Source organism: Rhinoderma darwinii (genome assembly GCF_050947455.1).
Source record: "Rhinoderma darwinii isolate aRhiDar2 chromosome 5 unlocalized genomic scaffold, aRhiDar2.hap1 SUPER_5_unloc_1, whole genome shotgun sequence".
Lineage (NCBI taxonomy): Eukaryota > Metazoa > Chordata > Amphibia > Anura > Rhinodermatidae > Rhinoderma > Rhinoderma darwinii.
The window spans coordinates 300,720-324,208 of NW_027461765.1; the positions used below are offsets into that span (position 1 = coordinate 300,720).

General features: G+C 48.9%; 1 protein-coding gene across 1 annotated transcript in view; it reads left to right on the forward strand.

The window, feature by feature from the left end:
* Positions 1-23,489, forward strand: part of LOC142684354 (SCO-spondin-like) — a gene marked incomplete at its 5' end in the record, with an annotated part of 350,250 nt that overhangs the window by 299,703 nt on the left and 27,058 nt on the right. Inside the window, 18 exon segments of the mRNA XM_075847515.1 lie at positions 341-556; positions 1,449-1,616; positions 2,436-2,567; positions 2,639-2,879; positions 3,633-3,785; positions 3,866-3,912; positions 4,826-4,996; positions 5,614-5,784; positions 9,073-9,231; positions 9,371-9,501; positions 13,693-13,814; positions 13,901-13,947; positions 14,419-14,637; positions 14,740-14,901; positions 14,984-15,100; positions 15,251-15,389; positions 15,524-15,732; positions 21,343-21,513. Coding sequence (XP_075703630.1) covers positions 341-556; positions 1,449-1,616; positions 2,436-2,567; positions 2,639-2,879; positions 3,633-3,785; positions 3,866-3,912; positions 4,826-4,996; positions 5,614-5,784; positions 9,073-9,231; positions 9,371-9,501; positions 13,693-13,814; positions 13,901-13,947; positions 14,419-14,637; positions 14,740-14,901; positions 14,984-15,100; positions 15,251-15,389; positions 15,524-15,732; positions 21,343-21,513 — 2,775 coding nt within the window.

Here is a 23,489-nt window from a genome sequence, read left to right on the forward strand (position 1 = left end):
GGCTGCAGCTCTGGATGTGACTGGAGTAAAAGACATGATGTAACAGAATAGTGGCTGCAGCTCTGGATGTGACTGGCTAAAAGACATAATGTAACAGAATAGTGGCTGCAGCTCTGAATGTGACTGGAGTAAAAGACATGGTGTAACAGAATAGTGGCTGCAGCTCTGGATGTGACTGGAGTAAAAGACATGACGTAACAATAATGGCTGCAGCTCTGGATCTGAGTAGAGTATAAGACATGATGTAACTCAGAATCAGTATAAGAGAAGTAGAGTGGAGGATTTGCACAGTTTCTTGGGGTCCTGCCTCCATATTGTGGTCTCTTCTTCCTCTTCTTAGGTCCAGACTCTTCGCCGTGTGACTCGGTCGACTGTAGTGGCAGGAACTGCTCGTGGAACTCTTGGTCGGAGTGGAACGAGTGCTCTCGGTCTTGTGGTGTTGGGCAGCAGAGACGTCTCCGTACATACAACCCCCCTGGTGACAGAGGCCTGTGGTGTGAGGACATCCTGACCGGACACATGGAGCGTCACTTCTGTAACTTGCAGGCCTGTAAAGGTAGCGGAGCACGGTGAAGGCGGTGGTGGTGATGATGGCGGTGACAGCAGCGGTGATGGTGACGGCGGTGATGGTGGTGGTGATAGCAGTGGTGACGTCGGCGGTGGTGACGGCGGCGGTGGTGACGGCGGTGGTGGTGACGGCGGCGGTGGTCGCGACGGCGGCGGTGGTGACGGCGGAGGTGGTGACGGTGGCGGCGGTGGTGACGGCGGTGGTGATGGCGGCGGAGGTGACGGCGGTGGTGGTGGTGACGGCGGTGGTCGCGACGGCGGCGTTGGTGACGGCGGTGGCGGTGGTGGTGACGGCGGTGGTGGTGACGGCGGCGGTTGTGACGGCGGCGGCGGTGGTGACGGCGGTGGTGACGGCGGTGGTGGTGACGGCGGTGGTGGTCACGGCGGCGGTGGTCACGGCAGCGGTGGTCGCAACGGCGGCGGTGGTGACGGCGGTGGTGACGGCGGCGGTTGTGACGACGGTGGTGGTGGTGACGGCGGCGGTGGTCGCGGCGGTGGTGACGGCGGCGGTTGTTATGGTGGTGACGGCGGTGGCGGTGGTGACGGCGGTGGCGGTGGTGACGGCGGCAGTGGTGGTGACGGCGGCAGTGGTGGTGACGGCGGTGGTGACGGCGGCGGTTGTGACGACGGTGGTGGTGGTGACGGCGGCGGTGGTCGCGGCGGTGGTGACGGCGGCGGTTGTTATGGTGGTGACGGCGGTGGCGGTGGTGACGGCGGTGGCGGTGGTGGCGGTGGTGACGGCGGCAGTGGTGGTGACGGCGGCAGTGGTGGTGACGGCGGCGGTGGTGACGGCGGCGGCAGTGGTGACGGCGGTGGTGGTGACGGCGGTGGACTCTCTGCACGGCGGTTACATCATCCATTTCTCTCTTGTTCTTCTCTAGTAAATGGCAGTTGGTCCAAGTGGAGCCCGTGGTCCTGGTGTGACCGCTCATGTGGGGGAGGGAGGTCAGTGAGAAGCAGGACCTGTACCAGCCCACCACCGAAAAACGGAGGAAAGGAGTGCGCCGGCGATAAGTACCAAGTGCGGATCTGCAACCCCAACCCTTGTGGTAAGAGCAGAGACGAGACTCAGGGTCAGGAAGGTGCAGTCCCATGTAAATGAAGCTTCATCATTGCATCATGTAAATTCTGCAGCTTTTTAAAAGACTTTGGTGGGGAAAGACTCGTAGTTCACGCGCCGCCATAAACCAAAATATCTGCGCAGGAAATTTATTACGAGTTTGTTGACCAGAGATTTGCACTTCAATTTATGCCAATTTCTGGAGTAGATTATAGTAAATATGTCAGACGGAAGGTGGCCCCGCCCCTCTTGTCTAACCCCGCCCACTTTCCTCGCCACTTTTCAAAAGTGGCGAAAAAAGTAAAAAGTCACAAATATTGTGTAAATCATTTAGTAAATTCCCTTCTTTGCGCTTCAATTTTCACCAATTTCAAGATCTATGCTTGCTGTCAGTGAATGTAAGCCCTAATTGTTTACATCTACAACGTAAAAACCCTGTATTGACCCAGTTCTCCTTATACTGATTGCTGTTGGTGAATGGAAATATTCTTCTTTACATTCTGGGGGCTCACACAGCTGAGGGGTTGTTACAATGTATCAGTGCAGGTGTTATTTGCCCGGCGTCCAGGACAGGGGAGAGGTTTGTGCTGCTGCTGTGTTCAGCTCACAGAGGATTGTCTACACTGACACATTGTTACAAGAATGTTCCCATTCTGTGAAAGCAAGCAGAGATCTTAAAATGTTGAGGAATTGAGACACGTGTATTCTGCAGCTGCTGAACGGTTCATTATTCAGGATGGATCTTTATTTACGTGGGATTGTGCCGTCTGACTGTTCCCCTCTCCCCCTCGTGGTCTCTTCCATGTAGCGGACGGTTGCCCCACAGATATGGAGCAGGTGGGATGCGCTAATCGTTGCCCCCGGCGTTGCGCTGATCTTCAGCAGGGGATCGTGTGTCTGGACGGGGAGGCGTGTGAGCCGGGGTGTCGCTGCCCCTCAGGTCAGTCTTTCTCTCGGGGTCGCTGTTCGGTTGCGCTCGGGGGGATTCTCATCTTCTCGTCATGTTTTCAGGGTCCCTGGAGCAGGACGGACTTTGTGTCCCCATCACTCAGTGTGAATGCACCGACAGCCACGGGCGGAGCTGGACCCCCCAGAGCTCCCTGCAGGACGACTGCAACAACTGCACCTGCTCAGACGGCCGACTCCAGTGCAGCAACGAGCCCTGCCCCCGCCTGGACTGTACATGGAGTCAGTGGTCGGCCTGGTCCCAGTGCTCCTCCACCTGCGGAAGTGGCCGCCAGACGCGCTTCAGGTGATCAGAGGGTCCCATGTAATGTCTGCAGGACAGATATCCTGACCAGGCCGGCTCCAGGCTAATGTGGGCGACTCCCTACACAAAGACCCGCCCACTGACCCGCCTCTCCTGCTTTTAGCCATAGTGCCCCCACAACAATGCAGCCATTACATTACCAGCCACAGTGCCCCCACCAGTGTCAGCTATAGATGGGGGCGTGCAGTGCAAGGTAAACTCCACAGAATGCTCCCCGGGGCAGCAGGTCCCAAGTACAGGGGGCCCGACGTCTACCCAGCTCTGGCCGGACCCTGACCCGAGAGCCAATGAAAATGCAGAAATACGCAACACCCTTTTATGCAAATCTGAATAAGTCCCGCCTCTTTCTGGTCCAATTCGCAGGACGGTCCTGTAAAAAGGTCAGCGGTGCCTCCACCTTGGTGTTATCCTCCGTATACACAGGACGATCTGTATGGGGCGGTGGGGGAGGGGTTTCCTGCTTCATTAATATTTCACTCTGTGCTGAAGACTCTAAAATTCCCGCCGACAGTGAGTGTCGCAAAGCGTGATAATAATGGCGCTTGGCTCGACCGCCATACTTTCACAGCAGAAAACGGAAACAAAATAAATCTGCCCAATAGTGACCAGAACGTGTCACATGTAAAGTGCAGGACGCAGCGGCTTATAGTCCGTGTCTCCACCCGGTGCCCGCAGAGTGCGGCTGCGTCCTCATGGCCCTCGCTCATTATTACCCTTTTCTTGCGTTGTCCACAGATCCCCCATCACGGAGTCCGGCAGGAGTCAGTGCCCGCCCCCAGAGCAGCAGTCTCGCCCGTGTTACATGGAGATGTGCCCTGCGCTGTGCCCACACAATGGCTCTGAGTGGAGTGTGGGTGACATGTGGCTGGAGGGCGAGTGTCAGCAGTGGTCAGTATCCGCCGCTCTGTATTATCTGTATCTGCAGGTGACCCCGCTCTATGTCACCCACTATCTGTATCTTATTCCAGCATCTGTACCCCGGAGGGCAATTACTGCCAGGACATTGAGTGCCGGGGTAAGAACTCTTCATCATTTCTACATTACTGATCGTGTCTCAATATAATTATTTATTTTTATTCCTGGAAGCTCGGGGTGGAGTCTGATTTATTTTTATTCCTGGAAGCTCGGGGTGGAATCTGATTTATTTTTATTTCTGCAAGCTCGGGGGTGGAGTCTGATTTATTTTTTATTTCTGGAAGCTCGGGGGTGGAGTCTGATTTATTTTTTATTTCTGGAAGCTCGGGGTGGGGTCTGATTTATTTTTATTTCTGGAAGCTCCGGGTGGAGTCTGATTTATTTTTATTTCTGGAAGCTCGGGGGTGGAGTCTGATTTATTTTTTATTTCTGGAAGCTCGGGGTGGGGTCTGATTTATTTTTATTTCTGCAAGCTCGGGGGTGGAGTCTGATTTATTTTTATTTCTGGAAGCTCCGGGTGGAGTCTGATTTATTTTTATTTCTGGAAGCTCGGGGGTGGAGTCTGATTTATTTTTTATTTCTGGAAGCTCGGGGTGGGGTCTGATTTATTTTTTATTTCTGGAAGCTCGGGGTGGAGTCTGATTTATTTTTTATTTCTGGAAGCTCCGGGTGGAGTCTGATTTATTTTTATTTCTGGAAGCTCGGGGGTGGAGTCTGATTTATTTTTATTTCTGGAAGCTCGGGGGTGGAGTCTGATTTATTTTTATTTCTGGAAGCTCGGGGTGGAGTCTGGCTCCTCTCTATATTACCATTTCCATGTAAAATGACCCTATTGCCCTGGCCACACCCACAATGACGTCATGTACTGATGGATCAGATGTTTTCATTGACGTACGTTGCCCATTATTGAGAATAATAGAAGTTTACACAATGTTCAGCTTCATCACACCTCCCCAGAAACAACACAACTCCTAAACAAACATATTACACTCCCCTGTGTCTTCTGCTTGTAGTTAATGGCAATTGGACTCCGTGGTCTCCGTGGTCGGAATGTCCAGTCACGTGTGGATCTGGTGTTCAGATCCGGAGCCGGGCTTGTATCAACCCTCCCCCGCGGAACAATGGTTCAGACTGTGAGGGTCCAGACACAGCGAAGCAGGACTGTACCAACAAGCCATGTGAGGGTGAGACATCCTCTGAATGTTTATATCCCCTCCCAGTGACCCTCCGTGGTCAGCCCTCACCTGTTATCTGTAAGGGGCGCAGGTTTCTGTGATTCACCCATCGACCAGTCATCTGGCCACCATTAGGATAAGTTTGCTGTGTTTCCTTCAGTATAAATGATTACACCCACCGGCCCACGTCTACTAATAAGGTAGAGGAGATAGTTGGAGTGATTTGCGCCAATTGTATATAAATGTGAACGCCTCCCAATGAAATTGCCGCATTGTGAATTCTCAGACAGAAAATGAAACCTACGCCGTTATAGGATACGAGAGGGGGAGATCTGCGCCATAAACTTGCGCCACTTTCAGTTGATTCATTTTAGAAATTTGACCTCGTCTCCTGGGAGGCCACGCCCACTTTATCATCACCTTTCGAATTACGTAAAAAGTAAAAAATGTTTTTGAAAATTTGTTGGCGTTACATTTTCACTCTGATTTGGCCCAATTTATGCCAAAGAACGGCGTAATGTTTAGTAAATAAGGGTCACTGTGTTGTATGGACTGGCTGATCGGGGGGATCGGGGGGATCAGGGGAATGTTTGCGCTCACCTCTGATCAGCAGCTCTCACCTGCAGACAGCGGAATCTGTGGCTGGACGGACTGGAGCCTCTGTTCCCGCAGCTGTGGTACAGGCCTCCGCAGTCGGACATGGAGCTGTGATTGCCCGGACACGGAAACACCAGGCGAGCAGTGTGACAGCAGAGAGCGAGCGCAGACAGAGGCGTGTTACCTGCAGCCCTGCCAAGGTACAGGAGGTGATATACCTGTAATGTATACATGTTCTATAGTGATGTCACTGGTCATACATATATATGTTCTATAGTGATGTCACTGGTCATACATATATATGTTCTATAGTGATGTCACTGGTCATACATATATATGTTCTATAGTGATGTCACTGGTCATACATATATATGTTCTATAGTCATGACACTGGTCATACGTATATATGTTCTATAGTCATGTCACTGGTCATACATGTATATGTTCTATAGTCATGACACTGGTCATACATATATGTTCTATAGTGATGTCACTGGTCATACATATATATGTTCTATAGTCATGACACTGGTCATACATATATATGTTCTATAGTCATGTCACTGGTCATACATGTATATGTTCTATGGTCATGTCACTGGTCATACATGTATATGTTCTATAGTCATGACACTGGTTATACATGTATATGTTCTATAGTCATGACACTGGTCATACATATATATGTTCTATAGTGATGTCACTGGTTATACATATATATGTTCTATAGTCATGTCACTGGTTATACATGTATATGTTCTATAATGATGTCACTGGTTATACATATATATGTTCTATAGTCATGTCACTGGTCATACATATATATGTTCTATAGTCATGTCACTGGTCATACATATATATGTTCTATAGTGATGTCACTGGTCATACATGTATATGTTCTATAGTGATGTCACTGGTCATACATGTATATGTTCTATAGTCATGTCACTGGTCATACGTATATATGTTCTATAGTTATGTCACTGGTCATACGTATATATGTTCTATAGTCATGTCACTGGTCATACGTATATATGTTCTATAGTGATGTCACTGGTCATACATATATATGTTCTATAGTGATGTCACTGGTCATACATATATATGTTCTATAGTGATGTCACTGGTCATACATATATATGTTCTATAGTGATGTCACTGGTCATACATATATATGTTCTATAGTGATGTCCCTGATCATACATATATATATGTTCTATAGTGATGTCACTGGTCATACATATATATGTTCTATAGTCATGACACTGGTTATACATATATATGTTCTATAGTCATGTCACTGGTCATACATGTATATGTTCTATGGTCATGTCACTGGTCATACATGTATATGTTCTATAGTCATGACATGTATATGTTCTATAGTCATGACACTGGTCATACATATATATGTTCTATAGTGATGTCACTGGTTATACATATATATGTTCTATAGTCATGTCACTGGTCATACATATATATGTTCTATAGTCATGTCACTGGTCATACGTATATATGTTCTATAGTCATGTCACTGGTCATAAGTATATATGTTCTATAGTGATGTCACTGGTCATACATATACATGTTCTATAGTCATGACACTGGTCATACATATATATGTTCTATAGTCATGTCATTGGTCATACGTATATATGTTCTATAGTGATGTCACTGGTCATACATATATATGTTCTATAGTGATGTCCCTGGTCATACATATATATATGTTCTATAGTGATGTCACAGGTCATACATATATATGTTCTATAGTCATGACACTGGTCATACATATATATGTTCTATAATGATGTCACTGGTCATACATATATATGTTCTATAGTCATGACACTGGTCATACATATATATGTTCTATAATGATGTCACTGGTCATACATATATATGTTCTATAGTCATGTCACTGGTCATACGTATATATGTTCTATAGTGATGTCACTGGTCATACATATATATGTTCTATAGTGATGTCCCTGGTCATACATATATATATGTTCTATAGTGATGTCACAGGTCATACATATATATGTTCTATAGTCATGACACTGGTCATACATATATATGTTCTATAGTGATGTCACTGGTCATACATATATATGTTCTATAGTGATGTCCCTGGTCATACATATATATATGTTCTATAGTGATGTCACAGGTCATACATATATATGTTCTATAGTCATGACACTGGTCATACATATATATGTTCTATAATTATGTCCCTGGTCATACATATATATGTTCTATAGTCATGACACTGGTTATACATGTATATGTTCTATAGTCATGACACTGGTCATACATATATATGTTCTATAGTGATGTCACTGGTCATACATATATATGTTCTATAGTGATGTCCCTGGTCATACATATATATGTTCTATAGTCATGACACTGGTCATACATATATATGTTCTATAGTCATGTCACTGGTCATACATGTATATGTTCTATAGTGATGTCCCTGGTCATACATATATATGTTCTATAGTGATGTCACTGGTCATACATGTATATGTTCTATAGTCATGTCACTGGTCATACATATATATGTTCTATAGTGATGTCCCTGGTCATACATATATATGTTCTATAGTGATGTCACTGGTCATACATGTATATGTTCTATAGTCATGTCACTGGTCATACATGTATATGTTCTATAGTGATGTCACTGGTCATACATATATATGTTCTATAGTGATGTCACTGGTCATACATATATATGTTCTATAGTGATGTCACTGGTCATACATATATATGTTCTATAGTGATGTCCCTGGTCATACATATATATGTTCTATAGTGATGTCACTGGTCATACATATATATGTTCTATAGTGATGTCACTGGTCATACATATATATGTTCTATAGTCATGTCACTGGTTATACATGTATATGTTCTATAGTCATGACACTGGTCATACATATATATGTTCTATAGTGATGTCACTGGTCATACATATATATGTTCTATAGTGATGTCACTGGTCATACATATATATGTTCTATAGTCATGTCACTGGTTATACATATATATGTTCTATAGTGATGTCACTGGTCATACATGTATATGTTCTATAGTCATGTCACTGGTTATACATGTATATGTTCTATAGTGTTGTCACTGGTCATACATATATAAGTTCTGAATCATTGTCTTGTGTCTACCTCTAATGTTTTATTTGTGCGCCTGTATATCACGCCATCTATTTCTCTGTGATACATCCAAGTGGCAAGAACATCAAGTCTTTATTACCACATCCCAAAATGCATGCACCGCGCATGATTGACATCGACTCCCGCGTGGCTGGAGACTTTCATGCATGTTTCATTTCCTTGCCACGTGGATCCTGCCGTGGTCGGACATTGGGATTGTTTGGACGGTCGTGAATTTTTGCATCATTTGAATTTTTACTGGGTGAGCGTTGGGGGCATCCAAAATGATATGTTTCTCTATGACAGGGATCTGCTCCTGGGGGCCGTGGAGTCTGTGGTCTAACTGCTCTTGTCACTCGTTGCTCCAGCACCGGTATCGAGGGCCCCAGGGGCTTATTTTTGGTGGGGACACATGTGATAAGCCGGAGACTGAAGTTCAGCCATGTAACACCTCCCAGTGCAGCGGTGAGAACCATGTTTGTCTTCTCTTATTATTTTCTATGGTAGAACCGATGATGGACACGGTGACCTCTTCTCGGGATCTGGCCTGGTATCTTCATCTCCTTCCTCTAGTGTTTATAACCCGTTCTCTCCTATGTTCTAGAGGACAGCTGTCGTCCACCATTTATATTCAGCGCCTGCGGATCTCCCTGCAATAGTCTATGCTCCTCAAGAAACACGTCTGATGTATGTCAATATTTATCCACGTGCCAACCTGGCTGCTACTGCCCCCCGGTGAGTTGTGTTGATGAGGGACTTCACATCTATCACTTCTTGGTGGGGAACCAATTAAAGCGGTAAAGCAGTTCCTTGGTAATGGAGGGTGATGAGGTTCCGTGATGATGGGATGATGAGGTTCCTTGGTAAAGGGGGTGATGAGGTTCCTTGGTGATGGGGGTGATGAGGTTCCTGGATGATGGGGGTGATGAGGTTCCTTGGTAATGAAGGAGTGATGAGGTTCCTTGGTGATGGGGGTGATGAGGTTCCTTGGTGATGGGGGTGATGAGGTTCCTTGGTGATGGGGGTGATGAGGTTCCTTGGTGATGGGAGTGATGAGGCTCCATGGTATTGGAGGGTGATGAGGCTCAGTGATGATGGGGTGATGAGGCTCCTTGGTAATAGAGGGTCATGAGGTTCCTTAGTGATGAGGTTCCTTGGTAAAGGGGGTGATGAGATTCCTTGGTGATGGGAGTGATGAGGTTCCTTGGTAATGGAGGATGATAAGGTTCCGTGATGATGGGATGATGAGGTTCCTTGGTAAAGGGGGTGATGAGGCTCCTTGGTAATAGAGGGTCATGAGGTTCCTTGGTGATGGGGGTGATGAGGTTCCTTGGTGATGGGGGTGATGAGGTTCCTTGTTGATGGGGGTGATGAGGTTCCTTGGTGATGGGGTGATGAGGTTCCTTGGGGATGGGGGTGATGAGGTTCCTTGGGGATAGGGTTGATGAGGTTCCTGAATGATGGGGGTAATGGGGTTCCTAGGTGATGGGGGTGATGAGGTTCCTTGGTGATGGGGGTGATGAGGTTCCTTGGTGATGGGGTGATGAGGTTGCATGGTGATGGGATGATGAGGTTCCATGGTGATGAGGTTCCTTGGTGATGGGGTGATGAGGTTCCTTGGTGATGGGGTGATGAGGTTACTTGGTGTTGGGGTAATGGGGTTCCTTGGTGATGAGGTTCCTGGATGATGGTGTGATGAGGTTCCTTGGTGATGAGGGTGATGAGGTTCCTGGATGATGGGGGTGATGAGGTTCCTTGGTGATGAGGTTCCTTGCTGATGGGGGTGATGAGGTTCCTTGGTGATGGGGTGATGAGGTTACTTGGTGATGGGGTAATGGGGTTCCTTGGTGATGAGGTTCCTGGATGATGGGGGTGATGAGGTTACTTGGTGATGGGGTGATGAGGTTACTTGGTGATGGGGTAATGGGGTTCCTTGGTGATGAGGTTCCTGGATGATGGTGTGATGAGGTTCCTTGGTGATGATGTTCCTTGGTGATGGGGGTGATGAGGTTCCTTGGTAATGGAGGGTGATGAGGTTCCGTGATGATGGGGTTATGAGGCTCCATGGTAATAGAGGGTCATGAGGTTCCTTGGTGATGAGGTGCCTTGGTGATGGGGTGAAGAGGTTCCTTGGTGATGGGGTGATGAGGTTCCTTGGTAATGAAAGAGTGATAAGGTTCCTTGGTGATGGGGGTGATGAGGTTCCTTGGGGATGGAGGTGATGAGGTTCCTGGATGATGGGGGTGATGAGGTTCCTTGGTGATGGGGGTGATGAGGTTCCTTGGTGATGGGGGTGATGAGGTTCCTTGGTGATGGGGTGATGAGGTTCCTTGATGATGGGTGTGATGAGGTTCCTAGATGATGAGGGTGATGAGGTTCTTTGGTGATGGGAGTGATGAGGTTCCTTGGTGATGGGAGTGATGAGGTTCCTTGGTGATGGGGGTGATGAGGTTCCTGGATAATGTGGGTGATGAGGTTCCTTGGTGATGTGGGTGATGAGGTTCCTTGGTGATGAGGTTCCTCGGTGATGGGGGTAATGAGGTTCCTAGGTGATGAGGTTCCTGGAAGATGGGGGTGATGAGGTTCCTTGGTGATGGGGTGATGAGGTTACTTGGTGATGGGGTAATGGGGTTCCTTGGTGATGAGGTTCCTGGATGATGGGGGTGATGAGGTTCATTGGTGATGGGGTAATGGGGGTTCCTTGGTGATGGGGGTGATGAGGTTCCTAGGGGATGGGGTGATGAGGTTTCTTGGTGATGGGGGTGAGGAGGTTATTTGGTGATGAGGGTGATGAGGCTCCTCATGGTTAGTGGGTGATCAGGTTCCTCTGTGATGGTATGAATGATAACGATATATAACTCAGTGGGGAAGATTTACTATTTAAAATGTGCCAGAGTTCTGGTGTACATGCTGTGCGCCACATTTATTAATGGTTTTAAAGAAAAGTTCCGCACACTCGACAAGGGGTGTGGCATATCCAAGAAGAGGTGGAGTCTAACATAACAGGTGTGGCTTAAAATATAGCACTGTGCACCAAAATTGCACAACAAATGGCATAACGTTGCCAACTAATAGATGGTATGAGGAAGGGGAAGTTTCGAACATGTCTAGCTAGATTTTGTGACTGCCTTGTCTAAGTTTACACTGTCTAAAACTTACACAGTATTAATAAATCTGCAATAATTGAGGATGAGTGGAGTCTTGAGGTTCTTTATGATGGAGGTTCCTTGGTGTTGAGGTTCTTCATGATGGAGGTTCCTTGGTGTTGAGGTTCTTCATGATGGACGTTCCTTGGTGTTGAAGTTCTTCATGATGGACGCTCCTTGGTGTTGAGGTTCTTCATGATGGACGTTCCTTGGTGTTGAGGTTCTTCATGATGGATGTTCCTTGGTGTTGAGGTTCTTCATGATGGATGTTCCTTGGTGTTGAGGTGATGAGGATCTATTACTTGATTATGGGCAGTGATGAGGTTCCAATGATTGGGGGGAATGTTTGGACTCCTTTGCATGACAAATTTTACAGGTGTTCTCTTCTGCAATCAGGGGGGCACACTGACATTTGACATAGAGAAGATCCAGGAGCTATACAGGGGGAGAACATTGTTGCGTCATTATTGTGACCTTAACATATTGTCCGTGGAGAGATGAGGACTAGTCACTTGGTGATGGGATTAAGATGAGGGTCTATGATCTGGTGATGAGATTATGATGAGGGTCTATCATCTGGTGATGAGATTATGATGAGGGTCTATCATCTGGTGATGAGATTATGATGAGGGTCTATCATCTGGTGATGAGATTATGATGAGGGTCTATCATCTGGTCAGGGGATTATGAGGAGGGTCTATAGTTTGGTGATGGGATTATGATGAGAGTCTATCATCTGGTGATGAGATTATGATGAGGGTCTATCATCTGGTGATAAGATTATGATGAGGGTCTATAGTCTGGTGATGGGATTATGATGAGGGTCTATCATCTGGTTATGGAATTATGATGAGGGTCTATCATCTGGTGATGGGATTATGATGAGGGTCTATCATCTGGTGATAAGATTATGATGAGGGTCTATAGTCTGGTGATGGGATTATGATGAGGGTCTATCATCTGGTGATAAGATTATGATGAGGGTCTATAGTCTGGTGATGGGATTAGGATGAGGGTCTATCATCTGGTGATGAGATTGTGATGAGGGTCTATAGTCTGGTGATGGGATTATGATGAGGGTCTATAGTCTGGTAATGGGATTATAATGAGGGTCTATCATCTGGTGATGGGATGATGAGGGTCTATCATCTGGTGATGGGATTATGATGAGGGTCTATCATCTTGTGATGGGATTATGTTGAGGGTCTATCATCTGGTGATGGGATTAAGATGAGGGTCTATAGTCTGGTGATGGGATTATGATAAAGGATCTATCATCTGGTGATGAGATTATGATGAGGGTCTATCATAGTGACTTGATGATGAGGATGGAGAGGATTCATCATTTGGTGACAGGGTGAGGGTCACTACTTCCTGTTGGATATTGATGAGGGTCTTTTACTTGGTGAGGAGTTGATGATGAAGGTTTGTCATGTGGTGACCGGGATGACGACTACTTCCATCTTACATCCAACTGGCAATGGAGCAATGACAGAGATTTACCACTAACGAGGGTCAACGTTGAGGTGTGTATGAGGGTCCATGACTGGATGACAGGGATGAGGGTCTATTTTTTTGCTAACTAACATCTTGAAGGTCAATAAGGATCAAATGGAGATGGAGTGATAGGCTAGAAGGAGCCATCGCTTGGTGTTGGGTGGATGATGGAGTCTGCGGTTGGATGATTCGCAGCGATTGACGTCTGTTACCAGTTGACATGGGGATTATTCAGGTTTACTCGTGGGTAGATAATAATGGGATGGAACGTTTCTCACTTCAGGGGCTGTTGGAGAAAGATGGCGAATGTGTCCGTCCCTCAGACTGCGGCTGCCTCTACATCTCCAAGTCAAAGACGACATATCTGACCCCAGAGCAAACTGTGCATGAAGGGTGCAGGGAATGGTGAGTCTTCTGGATAACCAAAGGCATATGTAAGGGTATGTGCAGGGGGGAGGTCATGTGATTACTAATATCTGTGTGATTTACAGTACCTGCCAGCAGGGGGAGCTGAAGTGTAACAGGAATAACTGCAGGGGTAAGTTATCTGAAGACGACTGTGCCGACCGATTCAGTGCAGCACAAAAATACATAGAAATTATTACACCCACCGTCCGTCAACCACACCCCAAAGATTATAGTCCACACCCATTTTCCCAAATACATGGGACAGTATATTCTATGCAACGAAGACTACTCCACCTGACATTGGTGGGGGTGAGCGGATAAATCCCCAAAATAGCACTGGGGGTAAATATAATGTAGATATACCAGGGAGCGTTTTAGTTAAATTGCCCCTTAAGAATTAGGTTGATATCTGCCGGGTATGCTGATTATTCACTAGATATTGATCGAACACGACATATCAGATCGATATCCGCACTCTACCCTCAGAAGTCAGAGAATCTCCACCAATTCACAGCGGTGTAAAACTCGACTCATGGAATTGAATTGTGCATGACCGTGTGCCGCGTCCATGTTCCTCATTGCCTCCTCCTGTCACATGTAGGTGAAGCTGCTCTCAGTGAGTGGACGGAGTGGTCCTCGTGTAGCCCCTGCCTCCCATCTCCTCAGAATGACACCGGGGCCCCGTCTTTCTTCTCGGTTCAGCAGAGACACCGGTTATGTCTCAATGTCCAGACCGGATTCCTGTGGGGCGGAAATTCCTCTCAATGTTCTGGGGAGATGACACAGGAGAGACTGTGCCCCGATAAAGACGTCTGTAACGGTTTGTATGCGAATATACTGAGACATACACATATGACCCACCCGCGGGATGGTTCTCCATCATGTGCTCCCTCAGTCACATAACACCTATCCTCCACCATAGATCTGTGTGTGTGGAGACAGTGGGGGGAGTGGAGTCCCTGCCGAGAGCCCTGCAGCGGCGGCTTCCGCTCACGATGGCGTCATGTCCACCATCCTGTCGACAGTAAGCTATGTCCGGGTCCCAGGTTCCAGTCTGAGAGCTGTAACACAGCAGCGTGCCCAGGTATGTGCCGGGGGTACCGAGACGGGGGGTGACTGTGCTCCAGGGCACTCCCTACTGACACCCCTGTTTTCTCTTACTTCAGGAGAAAATTGTGAGGACCGCGGGAAGGCCTTCAAGAATGTGTGTGCTAACCGATGTCCACGGGCCTGTGCCGACCTGTGGAGTCATGTGGAGTGTCTGCAGGGCCAATGCCGCACAGGTACGAAACATTATCAGCCGATACTCCCAATAACCGCAATGTCGGCGGACAAAAATCTGACGACTCTGCTGGTTAGGGTCCGCTGATATGAATAGGATGATTGCATGTCGGTCCCAACCCCCGCTCATCTTCTTCCTTTGATCTATTCAGGTTGTCGCTGTCCAGAAGGTTGGCTCCTGCAGGATAAGAAGTGCGCGCCCATCATGGACTGTCGCTGTGGTCTGCCAACATCCAACGCCACCGTGGAGTATGAACCAGGAGAAATTGTTCAAGTTGGCTGTAATAACTGGTGGGTGACAGGCACGTGGTTGCCTATGTAAGATACGTGGCTGCGCTTCACGTGGCCGCTCTCTGATTTCCTTCAGTACATCCTAAGTATCCCTATTCATTTCTCTGCCTCATATCGTTCTCCTTCCTCCTCAGCACCTGTATGAATGGAACATTTTCTTGTACAGACATGAAGTGCCCGGTGTATGGACCCTGGTCCAACTGGAGCTCCTGCTCTGTTACATGTGGTGGTGGTGGTGGCCAGAGGTGGAGGAATCGAACCTGTACAGAAAGGAGTCCAGATGGAGTCACCTGTGGTAGTGAGACCCAGGAGGTGGAGGAATGTAACAGCTCATCATGTCCAGGTAAGAGGGTACTAGGACCAAAACCTTCTGTTATTCCTTTCTAAAGCTTTATCAACTATAGTGCCAATGTACCATGACCACCACATCCACACCGGTCACCATCACCTCTGCACTGGTCACCCCTGCACTGATCACCTCCGCACTGGTCCCCCTATACTGGTCACCTCCGCACTGGTCCTCCCTATACTGGTCACCTCCACACTGGTCCCCCCTATACTGGTCACCTCCACACTGGTCCCCCCTATACTGGTCACCTCCACACTGTTCCCCCCTATACTGGTCACCTTCACACTGTTCACCTCCACACTGGTTACCTCCGCACTGGTCACCATCACACTGGTCACCTCCGCACTGGTCCCCCCTATACTGGTCACCTCCACACTGGTCCCCCCTATACTGGTCAACTTCACACTGGTCACCTCCGCACTGGTTAACTCCGCACTGGTCACCTCTGCACTGGTCACCTCCGCACTGGTCCTCCCTATACTGGTCACCTTCGCACTGGTCACCTCCGCACTGGTCACCTCCGCACTGGTCCCCCCTATACTGGTCACCTCCACACTGGTCCCCCCTATACTGGTCACCTCCACACTGGTCCCCCCTATACTGGTCACCTCCACACTGGTCACCTCCACACTGGTCCCCGCTATACTGGTCACCTCCACACTGGTCACCACAACACTGGTCACCTCCACACTGGTCATCTCCACACTGGTCCCCCCTATACTGGTCACCTCCACACTGGTCCCCCCTATACTGGTCAACTTCACACTGGTCACCTCCGCACTGGTTAACTCCGCACTGGTCACCTCTGCACTGGTCACCTCCGCACTGGTCCTCCCTATACTGGTCACCTTCGCACTGGTCACCTCCGCACTGGTCCCCCCTATACTGGTCACCTCCACACTGGTCCCCCCTATACTGGTCACCTCCACACTGGTCCCCCCTATACTGGTCACCTCCACACTGGTCCCCCCTATACTGGTCACCTCCACACTGGTCACCTCCACACTGGTCACCTCCACACTGGTCCCCGCTATACTGGTCACCACCACACTGGTCACCACAACACTGGTCACCTCCACACTGGTCCCCCCTATACTGGTCACCTCCACACTGGTCCCCCCTATACTGGTCACCTCCACACTGGTCCCCCCTATACTGGTCACCTCCACACTGGTCCCCCCTATAATTGTCACCTCCGCACTGGTCACCTTCACACTGTTCCCCTCTATACTGGTCACTTCCACACTGATCACCATCACACTAGTCCCCCCCGCACTGGTCACCTCCGCACTGATCCCCCCTACTCTGGTCACCTCCGCACTGGTCCCCCCTATACTGGTCACCTCCACACTGGTCCCCCCTATAATGGTCACCTTCACACTGGTCCCCCCTATACTGGTCACAATCACACTGGTCCCCCCTATACTGGTCACCTTCAAACTGGTCCCCCCTATACTGGTCACCTCCACACTCGTCACCTCTGCACTGGTCCCCCCTATACTGGTCACCTCCACACTGGTCCCCCCTATACTGGTCACCTCCACACTGGTCCCCCCTATACTGGTCAGCTCCACACTGGTCCCCCCTATACTGGTCAGCTCCACACTGGTCCCCCCTATACTGGTCACCTCCACACTGGTCCCCTCCACACTGGTCACCACCACACTAGTCCCCCCTATAATGGTCACCTCCGCACTGGTCACCTTCACACTGGTCACCTCCACACTGGTCCCCCCTATACTGGTCACCTCCACACTGGTCACCTCCGCACTGATCCCCCCTACTCTGGTCACCTCCGCACTGGTCCCCCCTACACTGGTCACCTCCGCACTGGTCCCCCCCTATACTCGTCACCTCCACACTGGTCCCCCCTATACTGGTCACCTTCACACTGGTCCCCCCTATACTGGTCACCTCCACACTGGTCCCCCCTATACTGGTCACCTCCACACTGGTCCCCCCTATACTGGTCACCTTCACACTGGTCCCCCCTATACTGGTCACCTCCGCACTCGTCACCTCTGCACTGGTCCCCCCTATACTGGTCACCTCCACACTGGTCCCCCCTATACTGGTCACCTCCACACTGGTCCCCCCTATACTGGTCCCCCCTATACTGGTCACCATCACACTGGTCACCTCCGCACTGGTCCCCCCTATACTGGTCACCTCCACACTGGTCCCCCCTATACTGGTCAACTTCACACTGGTCACCTCCGCACTGGTTAACTCCGCACTGGTCACCTCTGCACTGGTCACCTCCGCACTGGTCCTCCCTATACTGGTCACCTTCGCACTGGTCACCTCCGCACTGGTCCCCCCTATACTGGTCACCTCCACACTGGTCCCCCCTATACTGGTCACCTCCACACTGGTCACCTCCACACTGGTCCCCCCTATACTTGTCACCTCCACACTGGTCCCCCCTATACTGGTCACCTCCACACTGGTCACCTCCACACTGGTCCCCGCTATACTGGTCACCACCACACTGGTCACCACAACACTGGTCACCTCCACACTGGTCATCTCCACACTGGTCCCCCCTATACTGGTCACCTCCACACTGGTCCCCCCTATACTGGTCACCTCCACACTGGTCCCCCCTATACTGGTCACCTCCACACTGGTCCCCCCTATAATTGTCACCTCCGCACTGGTCACCTTCACACTGTTCCCCTCTATACTGGTCACTTCCACACTGATCACCATCACACTAGTCCCCCCCGCACTGGTCACCTCCGCACTGATCCCCCCTACTCTGGTCACCTCCGCACTGGTCCCCCCTATAATGGTCACCTTCACACTGGTCCCCCCTATACTGGTCACAATCACACTGGTCCCCCCTATACTGGTCACCTTCAAACTGGTCCCCCCTATACTGGTCACCTCCACACTCGTCACCTCTGCACTGGTCCCCCCTATACTGGTCACCTCCACACTGGTCCCCCCTATACTGGTCACCTCCACACTGGTCCCCCCTATACTGGTCAGCTCCACACTGGTCCCCCCTATACTGGTCAGCTCCACACTGGTCCCCCCTATACTGGTCACCTCCACACTGGTCCCCTCCACACTGGTCACCACCACACTAGTCCCCCCTATAATGGTCACCTCCGCACTGGTCACCTTCACACTGGTCACCTCCACACTGGTCCCCCCTATACTGGTCACCTCCACACTGGTCACCTCCGCACTGATCCCCCCTACTCTGGTCACCTCCGCACTGGTCCCCCCTACACTGGTCACCTCCGCACTGGTCCCCCCCTATACTCGTCACCTCCACACTGGTCCCCCCTATACTGGTCACCTTCACACTGGTCCCCCCTATACTGGTCACCTCCACACTGGTCCCCCCTATACTGGTCACCTCCACACTGGTCCCCCCTATACTGGTCACCTTCACACTGGTCCCCCCTATACTGGTCACCTCCGCACTCGTCACCTCTGCACTGGTCCCCCCTATACTGGTCACCTCCACACTGGTCCCCCCTATACTGGTCACCTCCACACTGGTCCCCCCTATACTGGTCCCCCCTATACTGGTCACCATCACACTGGTCACCTCCGCACTGGTCCCCCCTATACTGGTCACCTCCACACTGGTCCCCCCTATACTGGTCAACTTCACACTGGTCACCTCCGCACTGGTTAACTCCGCACTGGTCACCTCTGCACTGGTCACCTCCGCACTGGTCCTCCCTATACTGGTCACCTTCGCACTGGTCACCTCCGCACTGGTCCCCCCTATACTGGTCACCTCCACACTGGTCCCCCCTATACTGGTCACCTCCACACTGGTCACCTCCACACTGGTCCCCCCTATACTGGTCACCTCCACACTGGTCCCCCCTATACTGGTCACCTCCACACTGGTCACCTCCACACTGGTCCCCGCTATACTGGTCACCACCACACTGGTCACCACAACACTGGTCACCTCCACACTGGTCATCTCCACACTGGTCCCCCCTATACTGGTCACCTCCACACTGGTCCCCCCTATACTGGTCACCTCCACACTGGTCCCCCCTATACTGGTCACCTCCACACTGGTCCCCCCTATAATTGTCACCTCCGCACTGGTCACCTTCACACTGTTCCCCTCTATACTGGTCACTTCCACACTGATCACCATCACACTAGTCCCCTCCGCACTGATCCCCCCTACTCTGGTCACCTCCGCACTGGTCCCCCCTATACTGGTCACCTCCACACTGGTCCCCCCTATACTGGTCACCTTCACACTGGTCCCCCCTATACTGGTCACAATCACACTGGTCCCCCCTATACTGGTCACCTTCAAACTGGTCCCCCCTATACTGGTCACCTCCACACTCGTCACCTCTGCACTGGTCCCCCCTATACTGGTCACCTCCACACTGGTCCCCCCTATACTGGTCAACTCCACACTGGTCCCCCCTATACTGGTCCCCCCTATACTGGTCAGCTCCACACTGGTCCCCCCTATACTGGTCAGCTCCACACTGGTCCCCCCTATACTGGTCACCTCCACACTGGTCCCCTCCACACTGGTCACCACCACACTAGTCCCCCCTATAATGGTCACCTCCGCACTGGTCACCTTCACACTGGTCACCTCCACACTGGTCCCCCCTATACTGGTCACCTCCACACTGATCCCCCCTACTCTGGTCACCTCCGCACTGGTCCCCCCTATACTGGTCACCTCCGCACTGGTCCCCCCCTATACTCGTCACCTCCACACTGGTCCCCCCTATACTGGTCACCTTCACACTGGTCCCCCCTATACTGGTCACCTCCACACTGGTCCCCCCTATACTGGTCACCTCCACACTGGTCCCCCCTATACTGGTCACCTTCACACTGGTCCCCCCTATACTGGTCACCTCCGCACTCGTCACCTCTGCACTGGTCCCCCCTATACTGGTCACCTCCACACTGGTCCCCCCTATACTGGTCACCTCCACACTGGTCCCCCCTATACTGGTCACCTCCACACTGGTCCCCCCTATACTGGTCCCCCCTATACTGGTCACCTGCACACTGGTCAACTCCACACTGGTCCCCCCTATACTGGTCACCCCTACACTGGTCACCCCTGCACTGGTCACCCGTGCACTGGTCACCTCCGCACTGGTCACCTCCGCACTGGTCACCTCCGCACTGGTCACCTTCGCACTGGTCACCCCTGCACTGGTCACCCCCGCACTGGTCACCTTCGCACTGGTCACCTTCGCACTGGTCACCTCCGCACTGGTCACCTTCGCACTGGTCACCCCCGCACTGGTCACCTCCGCACTGGTCACCTTCGCACTGGTCACCTTCGCACTGGTCACCCCCGCACTGGTCACCCCCGCCCTGGTCACCCCCGCCCTGGTCACCTCCGCACTGGTCACCCCCGCACTGGTCACCCCCGCACTGGTCACCCCCGCACTGGTCACCCCCGCACTGGTCACCTCCGCACTGGTCACCCCCGCACTGGTCACCTCCGCACGTTTTTTCTGCTGTATGTAATGAGGTATCTGGACTGGTGTGGACTTCGGGTGGTCTCTCTGTTGCTCCTGTCATGCTGTGTACATTGTGCTGACATCTCCCGCTATAACCTGACCTTTCCTCTAGTGGACTGTGTGCTCAGCGACTGGTCGGAGTGGGGTGAGTGCAGCGTCAGCTGTGGTGGAGGAATATCTGAGAGGAACCGAACAGTCCTAGTGGTCGCAGATCCCGGTGGACGACCGTGCCCGGACCCTCTCACCCTCCACCGAACCTGTAACTCCCACAACTGCACCCCAGGTACAAGGACCTCCCCACAAATAATTGCCCCTGTTCACCTGCAATGTCTGTGACCTCTTATTCTTCTCTGATATTGTACAGTTTCTTTCTACATGTATAGTGGACAGTATATAGCTTTATACGGTGTATTTATTGTATATGATATAGAGGTCATGTATAGTGTGCAGTATATAGCTTTATACGGTGTATTTATTGTATGTGGTATAGAGGTCATGTATAGTGTACGGTATATAGCTTTATACTGTGTATTTATTGTATATGGTATAGAGGTCATGTATAGTGTACGGTATATAGCTTTATACGGTGTATTTATTGTATATGGTATAGAGGTCACGTATAGTGTGCGGTATATAGCTTTATACGGTGTATTTATTGTATGTGGTATAGAGGTCACGTATAGTGTGTGGTATATAGCTTTATACAGTGTATTTATTGTATATGGTATAGAGGTCGTGTATAGTGTGCAGTATATAGCTTTATATGGTGTATTTATTGTATATGGTATAGAGGTCATGTATAGTGTGCGGTATATAGCTTTATACAGTATATATATTGTATATGGTATAGAGGTCATGTATAGTGTGCAGTATATAGCTATATACAGTGTATTTATTGTATATGGTATAGAGGTCATGTATAGTGTACGGTATATAGCTTTATACAGTGTATTTATTGTATATGGTATAGAGGTCACGTATAGTGTACGGTATATAGCTTTATACAGTATATATATTGTATATGGTATAGAGGTCATGTATAGTGTGCAGTATATAGCTATATACAGTGTATTTATTGTATATGGTATAGCGGTCATGTATAGTGTGCAGTATATAGCTTTATACAGTGTATTTATTGTATATGGTATAGAGGTCATGTATAGTGTGCAGTATATAGCTTTATACAGTGTATTTATTGTATATGGTATAGAGGTCATGTATAGTGCGCAGTATATAGCTTTATACAGTCTATTTATTGTATGTGGTATAGAAGTCATGTATAGTGTGCGGTATATAGCTTTATACAGTCTATTTATTGTATGTGGTATAGAGGTCATGTATAGTGTGCGGTATATAGCTTTATACGGTGTATTTATTGTATATGGTATAGAGGTCACGTATAGTGTACGGTATATAGCTTTATACGGTGTATATATATTGTATATGGTATAGAGGACATGTATAGTGGACAGTATATAGCTTTATACGGTGTATTTATTGTATATGGTATAGAGGTCACGTATAGTGTGCGGTGTATAGCTTTATACAGTGTATTTCTTGTATGTGGTATAGAGGTCATGTATAGTGTGCGGTATATAGCTTTATACGGTGTATTTATTGTATATGGTATAGAGGATATGTATAGTGTATGGTATAAAGATTTATACAGTGTATTTATTGTATATGGTATAGAGGTCACGTATAGTGTGCGGTATATAGCTTTATACGGTGTATTTATTGTATGTGGTATATAGGTCATGTATAGTGTACAGTATATAGCTTTATACGGTGTATTTATTGTATATGTATAGAGGTCATGTTTAGTGTACAGTATATAGCTTATATTGTGTATTTATTATACATGAGGTGTAATAGAGGTCATGTATCAGGTATAGGTCTGCATTATATGATATATATATATTCAGTATAGTACAGTATATAATGTAGCTCTCTGTTGTATAGATCAGTATATAGTACATACATAGCAGGGAGTATACATTCTGTATATAGTACAGTATATAATGTAGCTCTATTGTATAGATCAGTATATAGTAAATATGTGGCAGGGTGTATACATTCTGTATATAGTACAGTATATAATATAGCTCTCTATTCTATAGATCAGTATACAATACATATGTGGCAGGGTGTATACATTCTGTATATAGTACAGCATATAATGTAGCTCTGTGTTGTATAGATCAGTATATAGTACATACGTGGCAGGGTGTATATAGTATGTATATAGTACCGTATATG